The sequence below is a fragment of the Wyeomyia smithii genome, chromosome 2 (assembly GCF_029784165.1).
Source record: "Wyeomyia smithii strain HCP4-BCI-WySm-NY-G18 chromosome 2, ASM2978416v1, whole genome shotgun sequence".
NCBI classification, from domain to species: Eukaryota; Metazoa; Arthropoda; class Insecta; order Diptera; family Culicidae; genus Wyeomyia; species Wyeomyia smithii.
Window position 1 is genome coordinate 140,791,701 of NC_073695.1, and position 13,753 is coordinate 140,805,453.

Consider the following 13,753-nt stretch of genomic DNA (forward strand, 5'->3'; position numbering starts at 1 on the left):
TCAGAAAGCTTCTCGTCCAAAAACTCAGATAAACAAGTATTTACGAACGTGGAAGAAACATTTCTAGAGTAATATTTGATCGAAAGTTCCCATATGAATTATGAATTGACGTACCGTATGCCAAGGCGATTGGAAAATTGTTTCTCAATGTTCTGAAACACTCGAATAATGTTCCAAAAAGCAGCGTAAATGAACCAATTTTGCTGTTGCTTGACAATCACGAATGCCATTGTACTTTGAACCAATAAAATATTGCCGAGAAAATGGCATAGTCCTTGTATCCTTTTCCCCTCATAGCCAGTTTGCTTGATTTTTATTTTATGGAATAAATTTTAAATAAAAGGATGAGATTCGAAGTTTGCAAAGCATCTGATCTTAGTCTCTGTTTATATGGAAGAAATAGTTAAAAAACACAAAATTTTCATTAGTCTATAAAAGTTTTTCAACACTGTCCGAAAGTGCCCCAAGACTGTCCGAAACTACCCCACACACGGGGCACATTCAGACAAAAAAGCAATTTTGAAAAATTCAAATAAATCAATTGTAATTGCATCATCGCACACTACTAACATGCTTATATGATACTCTGATGTCCAAGCAACAGCCAGGATGAATTCAATTTTTTTTTAAAGATAACAAAAAAATATTAAAAATCATGGTAGAAAAAGTGTACGAAACTACCCCCCTCTCCCCTACAATATGTAATATACAACTCGTACAATACCCAGCTCAAAACTTCATTCTCGATTCGAAAGTATCAAGAATCCGCTCAGCAAGATTGATTCGTTGCTGAAGCGGCTGCATTTCCTTTTACGGCACTTTGTAATTTTCCTTGGGCAAACAATGTTTCAGAAAAAATTTAAAACTATCCTTGAATTCTTTCAGTTGAAAATTAGGGTGACACGATTAAAAGCCTCTCACGCTAATTTTATGTTTGTCTTGCGACTACATTTTAAGTTTAATAGAGCGGGCAATTTATGTAATTTATCGAAGATGCAAAAAGTGAACAAGAACAGAGAGTGTGACTTAGACTTAAAAAATGACGAAAATTATTTCTAAGCCTAAGTCACACCTTCTATCCTTGTTCATTTTTCGCATGCGCTTTTCCCTGTCCTATTAAATCATCATGATGAAAGTCAAGGTTGAATTAAGTGAATAAATAAAAATAACACAATACTTACTCGTTTGAATTAAAAACTCGACTAGTCTGTCTTCCGCTACTACCATCCAACAGTAGGGGATGCAATGGAATGTTATCAGGTGCAGAGACGTTTGCATCATCAGTTACACATCTTGATATTCGACCAAACCCGTTGGTGATGCTACTGTAAGAAGATTTGTAGCCATCGGCCCCAGAGAGTACAGCTTGCATTGCAGATGTTGCAGCTACAGATGTAGCCGATGTTTTCGGAGCGACATTACCTTTTCGTGAAAATTGACCTGGACGACGTATGGACGACCACATATTTCCAAAAAGAGAATGATTCCGCTGAAAAAAATACAAATTACAATTTACCAACTCTGTTGTCAATAAACCGCCAAGGCGCGAAAAATTTCTTAAGAAAAATTTGGTTTTAGCTATTCGTGGTGTTTTAATCGAGTTAAATCTCTAAAATTTTCTATTGGGCTAAAAATGGAGCTTAATTATAAAGAAGAAAAAGAACAATGAGAAAGAAATTGAAATGAATTTTCCTAAAATGCCAAGACGAACTATAAGAGTATGCTTTGATGCGGCCTCCAGAAAATGCGAGGCTTCTCTTCCAATAATTAGAAGCTTGTCATTCTGGGCGTATTGCCGTGACGAAGAAGGTTAAAGTTCCACTTTTTGTTGTAACCCTTGCAAAATTCAATGCTTTTCGTACAGAAGTTAATTTTCAAATTGGCCACCGAGGCAAAATTTGTATTTTTCTTTCGATGGCCAAAAACATCTTTTTGAGTATTTGAATTTTTATTTTATGATGCTCACAGAGTAATTTCTATGAAACGAAAAGTAAATGCGAAAATCATTGAAACTTGAACCCCATTATAGATGTGTACAAATAGTTACACTATTGAGAAAATATTCAACATTTTAAATCAAAATAATCTTCGGCAACCAAAACACCGATTTGATATGGCAATGTGATTATTTTACAACAATGTCTACCATTGTATACATGTTTATTCAATGTATAGCTTAGATTGCATTTTAGAAAAGCCTGTTTGTGAATATGGTTGTTTGTAACCAATTTCTCGTTACGAATGTCGTTGAATTTCGTAACGACATTGTAGGGAACGAGGGTGAGTAAGAGAGTGTGAGTAATAGTTAGAGACAGTGAGGGAGAGTGAAAAAAAGAATGCAAGTGCTAGACAGAGAAAAAGCAAAAATAAAGTCAGTCGTATGATAAATCTTGAAGATGGAAGACGGTTTATTGAATCGCCCAAAAAGTAGCAAATCAAGATATTTAACGGAAGGATGGATTGAAACGCCGGAAAGAATTCCCTGGGAGGAAACGTATCCTATGAGAGGGTATACGGTTCGTTCTCCCGGTGAGGAACTTTTATTCCCTTGAGAGGATATCGATAATTTCCCTGTGAGGAAACGTAGCCCATGAGAAGGTATACATTTCATTCACCCAGTGAAGAGTTCATTTTGTTCCCTGCGAGGAACTTTTATTCCCCTGAGAGGATAAAACAGACAGAAAGAATCAGAGCCGGCGGTTAATGTGGATGGTATAGATAGTAGTACCCGCTCGGAAAATATTATTGTGGATACTTACCCACACGGAATTATCGGACAAAACCAAAATAATGCAATGTTTCCTATGTTTGGTACCTAGATTGCCGCGCAAATGTACGTTTTTAATAAATATCGTTGAGTGAGAGGTTATATTCTATTCATTTCTTAAAAAAAAGTGAGACTTTATCTACTGTAAGTGAAGCCTTACCAGAAGCCCGTTTTCATAAAAAAAATACACAAAAATTGCCGAATTTTCATGGGTTTACTTTTAGATGCATTGACGAAACTTCCCACGCAGCATCAAGCAGGTCAGTGCGATCGCTCAAACTGTGAAAATTACCTGGCGAACATGGACAAAAACGTCAGGAAGTGGCAGTCCCATCCACTGGTCTTGGAGATGTGGGCAATGACGCAGCGGCAGCGGCTGAATAAGCATCGTAAACTCCGCCACAGTGCGTCTTGAACTGTCCTACAGATCAGAAGTGTTTTCGGTTGCTTGTGGACTGGTCTCCGACTGCCTATAGCTCCAAAGTTTGTGTTTTGTCAGTGTGTCTTTCAAAGACTATCTGAAAGTTATTTCCCATCAGTCTTCCTCAAGACTACCTACTTTTGAATTTAACATTTGTTTTAACTTTTTTCGTATAACCTGAAATGACAGGGCAAAAAGAGAAACCGCGCATCACTACGAGAAGAAAGAGAGGGCATTCTCTCTCGGACAATTCGAGTGTCTGCAGTGATAACATGTTTTATATTTTTCCTGAGCAAGAAGCAATGTACAAATTTTTTACCTACGACACCAAGAACGCCAAGCCGTTCAAGGTTGTCTTGAAAGGTCTCAGCAACGATCAAACCGTTGATGAGATCAAAATTCTTTTGACAGAATTACTTGGCATAGCCCCTACCCAAGTAGTTCTCATGAAACAAAAATCACGAGGTGAAAACAGTCAGAAAACGGGAGTTTCCCTTGTGAACAATTTAATACATTTTAACCGCAGTGAGGTAAACAACTTAAATTTTTTTGAAAAAGCACATGCTTTATATAATGTGCGTGTAATGTGGAAATTTTTTAGGAAGTTTGGCGGAGGTGTAAAGCATATCACCCAATGCCGTATTTGCCCACGTTATGGCCATGGTTCAAAATTCTGTAACATGGACCAAAAATGCTTTATTTGTGGTGACTCTTCTCACAAAAAGGACACATGTCCTGTGAAAGAGAGTAAAAAATTTCGGTGCGCCAACTGTAACGGCAACCATATGTCAATTTTTTACGAATGCCCTGTCCCAGTGCCATTGTTAAGGCAAGACAAGGTAAACAAAATTCAATTTCCCAATCAAAACAAACTTCAAAACATAATTCTCCAAGCCCCGCTGTACCAGCCAATTTTTCTACTCCTTTGCATACCCGTTAATCGTATGCACAGGTAACAGGTAGTTCGAACATTATTCCACCTAATGTTGGTAGTTCGAAAATTACCGTTAATATGGGAGGTAAGCAAAACACGGTAGAAAATAAAAATACACCTAACACCCCAGCATTAATCGCTACCGAAAATATTTTTCCTTATGTCTGCTTGGGGCCCATTACGGCAGGTAAACTTTCTTTTCTGCAACAGGGAATGTTCGATCTTATGAACGCCATGTTGCAGGCAAAATCCATGTTTGAAGCTATTCAAATACGAACAAATTTTACAATTCAAATTGTTTCTAATTTAAAATTTAGCAATGATTTTAAATAAAACAATCAAAATTTCAAATTGGAATGCTCGCTCATTGAGGGCCAATGAGAATGAGCTTTTTAATTTTTTAACAGTAAATAATGTGCATATTGTAATTATTACTGAAACATGTTTGAAACCTAACAACAAATTAAAATATGATCCCAATTACGTGGTTCATAGATATGATAATATACAGGGTTCCAGCGGTGGAGTTGCAATTGTTATTCATCGCCGACTCAAACATCGTGCTCTTCCCCATGTTGAGACGAAAGTTATTCAAATTTTGGAAATTGAAATTCAAACTGAAATTTATTTATTGCCGCACCAGATTTGCCATTCCAATGTATACGCGAGCACAAATATTATTTTAAAAGTGATTTACAAAACTCACCACAAATCTTTCTAATTATTTTCATAATCGGCGATTTTAACGCTAAACATCGATAATGGAACAATTCTCAAAGTAATTCCAATGGCAAAATTTTATTCAATGATTGTTCTTCAGGATACTATTCTATTTTGTGTACATGTTTCTATTCTGTAAGAAATCCATCAACAATCGATTTGGTACTAACAGATCAAAGTCATGTATGTAGTGAATTGATCACACATGCTGACGATCTTACAATAACCTTTTCTATATCACATGAATCAGCTTTAAACCCTATGAGCTTTGTTTTTAATTATAACAAGACTAATTGAGAAAGATACAAAACTCATATTGAGAGAAATTTCAGTAATGAGCTTGATTTTCAAAACGAAGTGAATATTGTTCCAAAGGCTCAAATGAAATTTGATGCACCAATAATTGACGAAAATCTTCAACTTCTAATTCGTTTGAAAGATGTCCGCAGACGTCAATATCAACGTTCTCTTGACTCTGTTTTTGAAATTATTTATAAAGAATTACAGAAAGAGATTAAACATAGGTTCACTCTTCTGAGAAATCAAAATTTTGAGACTAAAGTAGAAAAAATTTAAACCATATTCAAAAGCCTTTTGGAAGCTGTCGAAAATTCTTAAGAAACCTTCAAAGCCAATTCCAGTTTTAAAAGATGGAGAACGTTTTCTTGTATCCAATGAACAAAAGGCTCAAAGACTTGCTCAGCAGTTCGAGAGTGTTCATAATTCAAATTTGAATTTTGTGAGTCCAATTGAAAATGAAGTCACACGTCAATTTGATTTAATTTCTTCCCAGAATTTTTTACCTGCAGAAATAATTGAAACTAACTTGAATGAGATTAAATCAATTATTAAAATTTTTAAATATATGAAAGCACCTGGTGACGATGGAATCTTTAACATATTAGTAAAACTTCTCCCTGAGAGCACAATGGAATTTTTAGAACAAATTTTCAATTGCTGCTTCAAAATTACATATTTTCCCAAATTATAGAAAAATGCAAAAACTACTCAAATTTTAAAACCGGATAAGAATCCAGCTGTAGTTTCAAGTTATCGACCAATCAGTTTGCTTTCTTCAATAAGTAAACTGTTTGAGAGAATGATTCTTAATAGAATGCTGTCACACATCAACGAAAATTCAATTTTTGCCATGGTCATTCCACTACTTATCAATTGCTCAAAGTTACTAATATGATACGAGCTAACAAATCTGTAGGATTCCACTGGAGCTGCTCTTTCAGACATAGAAAAGGCATTCGACAGTGTTTGGCATAAAGGTTTGATTGCGAAATTGCGAACTTTTAACTTTTCAATTTCCCTAATCAAAATTTTAAAAAATTATCTTACTGATCGAACTCTGCAGGTTGTCTATCAGAATTCAAAATCTGATAGATTTTCTGTCAGAGCAGGTGTGCCTCAAGGTTCAGTCTTGGGTCCAGTCCTGTACAACATATTCACTTCAGATCTTCCTGATTTGCCTCCAGAATGCACAAAGTCATTGTTCTGCGATGACACAAGCATTTCCGTAAAAAGAAAAAGTCTTCGTGTCATATGCAGTCGATTGCAGAATTGCAGATTGCTTCTTTCCTTAAGCCAAACAATAATCACGTTGTCAAGATGAATGGGGTTATTTTAAGTTGGTCTGACCAGGTTAAGTACTTGGGACTAATTTACAATAAAAAACTTATTTTCAAAGGGCGCATTGAGAGTATACAAGCCAAGTGCATCAAATTTACGAGATGTTTATATCCTCTCATTAACAGGAATTCTAAACTTTGTTTTAAAGCACAAACTTTTGATTTGCAAACAAATATTTAGACCAGCAATGCTTTATGCTGTACCCATCTGGTCAAGTTGTCAAAAAAAAAATCATTACAATTTCGCCAAAAACCGTTGCAATTCTCAATTGCTACGATAAGCTCTCTTTATAGCCAATAAGTTAGCAATTAAGTTAGTTGTAAGTTTACTTCCCCTTTTTTGACAAGTAGGTTTAAATCCCTACGAATGATAAGTCCTAATTGCGAAAGCAAACAAGTCCTCACAATTAAAATTACAAACTTCTAACAGTTTTGAGAAGTCCCCATTTGTGATCGGACACACATACTCATTATTTACTAATATTTATCATAAATACCTAAGCTACTAACAAATCCCCTTCTTAAAAAAACCGTAAACTCCGCCTTCTATTCTCGAACCAACGAGAGCAAGAAAGGAACGAAGAATTAGCGTTTGCGCGACGCTACAAAAGCGGTGCACGCAGTTGCACCTCAGATCAAAACTAAAGATGAAATGCTTAGACAGCAAAACACTTACACTGTTAAACTATTGTTCCGTCAAAAAACACTGAAGAAATATATTGAAATTTAGTAAAAAAAAAAGTAGTGCACCTCAGTTCAGTTTTATTTCATTCTTTGGTCAGTAAACATCAAGAGGAAAGCTATTAAATGGAGAGTTAAATTCAAGGCTAGTGTTTTTTAACATTCTCTGGAGACATCTGGAAGTAGCAGTTGAATACAATCCACTGACGAAAAAGTGTTTGCTGTGAACGGACTTGCGGACCAAAATCGTCCTTTTCAGGATGAAAGAGTTCATTTAAATCCGCTAGTGCCAGAACAGAACACTTATTTCCCTGACGGTTTGGCTTGAGCGGCACCTATTCCCTTTCCTGACGTGTCAGGACATGTTGTGTCATGCCGCAAGGAAGTTAACAAGCCCCCCGCGTCCCACCTTCCAGAGCATGGTACGGCTCTGACAGGGATAATATGAGAAAAGACGTAGAAAATTACGTCAAACAATGTGAATCGTGCCAAAAGAATAAGATATGAATGGCGAAAAAAATTCCAATGAAAATTACAACAACTTCGTCTGAACCCTTTCAAAAGATTTATATAGACATTGTTGTGCTTCCGGTATCCAACGTTGGGAATAACTATGGTCTAGTCATTCAAGATGACCTAACAAGATAACTAATAGTTGATGCAATAGAAAACCAAGAAAGCTATACTGTAGCTAAGACATTTGTAGAAAATTTCATATGAAAGTTTAGTAAACCAATGGAGGTAGTTACAGATCAAGGAACAAATTTTGTGAGCAATTATTTGAAAAACGTTTGTAAAATTTTAAAAATAAAGAAGATAGCAACTTCGGCGTATCATCCGCAAGCAAATTTAGTTGAACGATCAAACAGAGAGCTGAAGACATATCTTAGACGTTATGTTGGAAGTGATCCATGTTCATGGGATCAGCTTTTTCCCTGTTTTATGTTCGAATACAATACCACAATAAACGCATCTACAGGATTCACACCGTTTGAGGTAATATAGGGTAGAAATGCTCGGAATCCAAATCCGATATACAAACCACAAGATATGGAATTGACTTATGGAGACTGTCAATGAAATGAAAGCCAGTTTCAAACGGCTTCATGAAACTTCAAAAGAAAATTTAATAGTATCGAAACAGAAACGTAACGAAATATACAATAAAACGAGTAAAGACTGGCAACCGATGTGGGGAGATATGGTACTGGTTAAGGCAGTACCGATTGGTTCAGGCCAAAAATTACAATCACTATGGAGAGGACACAATGAAGTCGTTGAAATACATAGCGAGCAGACGACTTTAATAAAGAATGGAAAAAATTAGAGAAGGTGCACAATAATAGGCCACGGAGATTTAACGATTAAAGCTTGAAAAAAAAGGTTTAAAATAAGGGGGTCCAGAAAAAAAATAGAGAAGGTGCACAATAATAGGCTACGGAAATTTAACGATTAAAGCTTCTTCAAAAAAAAAAAAGGTTTTAAATAAGGGGGTTCAGAAGGGGAGCTTCGTAGCCGCAAGGTTACAGAGTCCGTTTTGATAAGCGAGTGGTCGTGGGTTCGAATCTTAGTATAATCAGGCCATTTGTTTGTCAAAGGACTTTAACATGGGTTTATTCTCAGGCTCTCTACTACATACCCTTCCTTCAAGGTGAATTCTATAGTACCCTTGCTCACTTTCACTTTATATTTATTTTGTCAAGCAATGTAGACTACAATTTTGCTCGTTCTTAGCACTGGAACGGCCGATTTGGGAAAATTTGGAATTTTATTCAGGGAAATAGTTGCTCTAAGTATTGGTAAAGGTGCCACCCCTCTGGACCCCTCCCCGTTTTCGTGAGACGCAAAAATGTCTGTGCTTTTTTCTAATTTTTCAAACAGATTGAGCAAACACTGGGAATTTTCATACGTATCAATTGCTCCATGTATCAAATCATGTCAGGTAGATGAGATATAGTATGTAAGAGTGAATTTTGGAGTTTCTTAATTATTTCAGTACAAAATCACAAAATTACGTATCTTCATAAAAATTCAAACAACAAAACCGTTTTTTAAATTTTAAGCTCTACATTTTTGCGGCAAGGTCTCCTGAATCCATACGCGATGAAATATTTATTTTAGGATGCAAACATTTTGAGAAAAACCAATTTAAATTCACCAAAGTATGTATTTTCATGGAAACCTGATTTTCTCAGTCTCCCACGGTAGGTTTCAACTTAGTTCCTAAATTTTCAAGCTCTATATTTTTAGAGTAACGTCTTCCGAATCCATAGATGGTGAAAGATTTTTTCTAGCATGCACAGATTTGGAGAAAATGAATTTTTCATAAGAACTCGTACTTTAGTGAATTCAAACTCGTTGTTCTATAAATCTGTGCATGCTAGAATAAATCTTTCACCATCTTTGGACTCAGAAGACGTTACTCTAAAAATATAGAGCTTGAAAATTGAAGAACTAAGTTGGAACCTACCGTGGGAGACTGAAAAAATCAGGTTTCCATGAAAATACGTACTTTGGTGAATTTTAACTGGTTTTTCTCAAAATGTTTGCATCCTAAAATAAATATTTCATCGCGTATGGATTCAGGAGACCTTGCCGCAAAAATGTAGAGCTTAAAATTTGAAAAACGGTTTTGTTGTTTGAATTTTTATGAAAATACGTAGTTTTGTGATATTGTACTGAAATAATTTAGAAATCCTCAAAAATCCAAACGAATCGTGAGCGGAATCGGTTTCTGCGATACGGACAGAATCTATCCGAATCGCATATGGAAAACCTTCTCAAGAATCCTACAGAATCCAAATGAATCGTGAGAGGAATCATTTCTGCGATACGGACAGAATCTGTTCGAATCCCTTATGGAAAACCTCAAGAATCCAAATATAGGAATCTCGGCGACTCGGCGACAGAATCGTCTTTGCGATCCGGACAGAATATTTTTACGCGGTTTACCACGAGGAGATCTTTTACGCGGTATTTTGAATGAACGCGTATTTTTAGGCGCATTTTCGAATCAACCATGTTTCTTACGCGGGATTTCGAATTACCGCGGTTTTCAACGCAGATTTGATATCCGTGTATTTACCGTATTTTTTACACGGTACTCCGAATCGTGTAAAAATAATCTGCCAAATCGCGTGAAAATAATTCGCGTTATTTCAAAAAACCGTGTAAAAATAATCCGCGTTAATTCAAAAAATCGCGTAAAGTTGCGTTAAAAAAACCGCATAAAAATAACCCGTGAAAAAAAGACCCCAGTGTATACAAAACCTATGTCTGGAATTATTTTTGACCAAACAATCGTGTAAATGATGGTTAATACATGAAAATTTCTCTCTTCAAAAGATTCTTTTTCAGCAGTCCACATAAGCACTGATGATGTTTATGAGTAATAACCGAAATATGTATCTGCGGACGATTTCAGCGGTATTCGATTTTTTGTAGTACTAGTAGAGTTAAATGGAAACATTATTGCCTATTCTCAATATCTAATTCTATTCTACTAAGACGCTCAATGTAAAATTTATTATATTTCAGCCAAACAAGATTTCCCTTTTTAGGTTTCTTTGATCTCAACCTCAAATGATATGATTCAATAAGACCAGAAATCAAATATATATACCAGTATACCACTAAAGTAAACTGAACACTGCGACTGTACATGGACCTTGCGTCCTTCTAGCATCAAGCCGAAGTTGTTTCGACCTATTAGAATGCGAACGAAACTTCTTTGGATATGCGAACAGAGTTACAAATTTGAATAACTTACTCTAACGAGAGAGACTATTCGACGACGTCCCGATTAGAATAAACTCATATATACTTTCGTCGCACCCATAGGTTTCGCATAGATTCCCTAGGATTCCTCACATTGGAATCGTAAAGCGTCCGCAATAAGGAATCCTCCAGAATGCCCTGTATATGGGACTGGGATTCTTGAGTGAAAATCGTGTTATGAGAATTCTTCAGATACGAAACCTTTCACTTTAACTGTTTTGTGCACGATCCGATTACCCACATATTAAAATTCTTATATCTGTTGTGATTTTCATTTAATTTCGATGACACCAAAAGATTCAGTAACTTATCTACTTTTACATTAGCGTCAGTGGTGCCCAAGAATTCTCTCATTCCCGGAAATCCGATGTTCCGAAAACAGAGAAATTTCATAAATATTTGAACAGGTTGATTGTTTCCGACATCCGCATCGGCATAGGTATACCTTAATAATACCTTTCTTGAGGTGGGTAAATAAAAAGTGTTGAGCTTAAAATGGTTAGTGGAAAGACGACAAAAGTACAAAATATAATGAAACAAAACCTTCTGTTCCCGGCACATGTGTCAAATTCGAATAGTGCCCGTGCCAAAATCAATCAGGGTCTGTAGTTTGATTTATTCGTTTCTCCAGAGTAACTTTCTACAGCCTTCCAAGACGATTTTCAATCATTTTGAACTAAATTTGGAATTCATTTTTTTTAATTGTTTCATTGTGTTTTCAGGGTTGTTTTCTAGTCTCTGGACATCATTTCTGGAAGTACCAATATTGGGTGGTACTCGGCCACTTTTGATTGTTGCCCAGAAACCGGTAGTCACCATTTTGGAATCCAACATGGTGTCTGGAGTCAGTTTTCGGTCTCTGGGCAACACCCCGGTTTCGAAAATATCTATACTCTGTGGTTTTAGGCCATTTAGGTTATTTCATGGAAATCATTATGGTGTGATCGCGCACGGCCTTACGTTGTGCCTACTTTTCGCCCTTTGGCATCACGATGGGCAATTACGGCCCAGGGAAGAGTTTTCTTTCACCCGACGACACTAACGCAAATCTTCACTTAGCTACTGTACATTTATTTTAACTTTCTATTTACAAACGGGTAACGTGAAAGCGCTGCCGCCGTACGCTTATCGACTTACTGAAAGGGCCCTGGCAGTGCTGTGGAGAGCGCTTTTATAGGCTGCCTCTCGGACGGCAGCATTGTCGAGCCAGGACATAGCTTAAAAGCGGGCGCAATCCAGCGTCGCGTGGGCCTCAGCTGGTCACTCACAATTGACAGTGATCCCCAGCTGAGGCAGGAGTTTCTGTCCGAACATAGTGCTTAAAAATATTTTTACAGCCAAAAAAGTTTGTTCGATTGGCACAGTGTCTATGGCAAAGTTATAGATAATAATTTGGCAATCCAAAAATATATGTATACTTCGTACTTTCAAATTTTTCATGATGGGACAGTCATCAATGTTTAACTAATCTTTCGTAGTTTTCATAGAAATAAGATTTTTAAAAAATGAGCTTTTTGAGATAATTATTTTTTTTATTTATCTTTCACCTTTTTTGTAATCATCAATACCTTCATTACATAAAATTTTTCAATGGCTTCTCAAAATTAAGTCGTGTTTCAAAAAAAATGGCGTAAAATGGCATCTTTTTCCGTATCACCGTCTATCGAAGTTCCAGCCGAATCAAAAATAATCGATGAAATTGTCGGCCGTTTTTTCGTGGAATTGCACAATTGTTAGATTTTGTTCAAATGTTCATGAAATTCCTCAGTTTCCGGAAAACCGGACTTTCAAAAAAGAGAGAACTCTTTCTGGACACCGCTGTTGAATGTAGAAAAGTTACTGAATCTTTTGGTGTTAAAACCATTGAAATCGCATGAAAATTGCGAAAGATAGAATAATTTTAATCTGTCGGTACCCGGAAACCCCGTTGAGCACAAAACGGTTAAAGTGAAAGGTTTCGTATCCGGAGAATTCTCATAACACGATTCTCATTCAAGAACTCTAGTCCATATACAAGGCATTTTTGAGGATTCTTTATCGCGGACTCTATGCGGTACTTGTGTGTTCGCCCGGGTTACGTCCCGGATAGAATAAATTCATACATATCCGGACGAACATATAAGATTCGCATAGCGTCCGCAAAAAGGAATCCTGATGAAAGAATCCTCAGGATTCCTCACATTGAAATCCTTGATAAATATTCCTCAGGAATGCCCTGTATATGGAACGAGGATTCTTGAATGAGAATCGTAAAAAAAGAATTCATCGGATTCGGAAGCTTTCACTTTAAAGGATTCTCGGAATTGGAAACGCCCGGACACACACGAGAACCTGTTATGAGAATTTTTCGGATAAGAAATTTTTCACTTTATTAGTTAAATGCTAGACGGGATACCTGGGTAGCTCTTTAGGTTTCATAAGACGAAATTTTATAGTTCACCCCAATCAATAGTGATAAACATCACTGCCATATCAGAACTCAATTAAAAGCTACTTCTTATAACATTAGTTTTCTGAGACCGGAAAACGACCCAGACGCCATTTTGAATTCCAAAATGGCGTCTTGAGTTGATTTCTGGTCTCTGAGCATCATTACGCATCCGGAATTACTCATATTGGGGGGTATTTGGCAAGATTTTGTAATTTTTTAGTCACCGGAAGTCACCATAAAAGAATTCAAAATGGCGGTCGTTTTCCGGTCTCGGCGCATCATCCCGGCCCTGAAAATACTCATCTTGGATGGTATTCAACCTTGTTCTATGTAATGGTTACTATCGGCAATAGAAGCCCCTTTGGAATCTGTTCCGGAAGGACCA

At 36.5% G+C, this 13,753-nt stretch overlaps 1 protein-coding gene across 2 annotated transcripts in view; it reads right to left on the minus strand.

Moving 5' to 3' along the window:
* The window catches only part of LOC129720826 (uncharacterized), a 58,986-nt gene that overhangs the window by 30,362 nt on the left and 14,871 nt on the right, over positions 1–13,753 (minus strand). For both annotated transcript variants that reach the window (XM_055672636.1, XM_055672634.1), the window contains one exon: positions 1,182–1,489. In XM_055672636.1, coding sequence (XP_055528611.1) covers positions 1,182–1,489 — 308 coding nt within the window. The remainder of the gene's footprint in view (positions 1–1,181; positions 1,490–13,753) is intronic.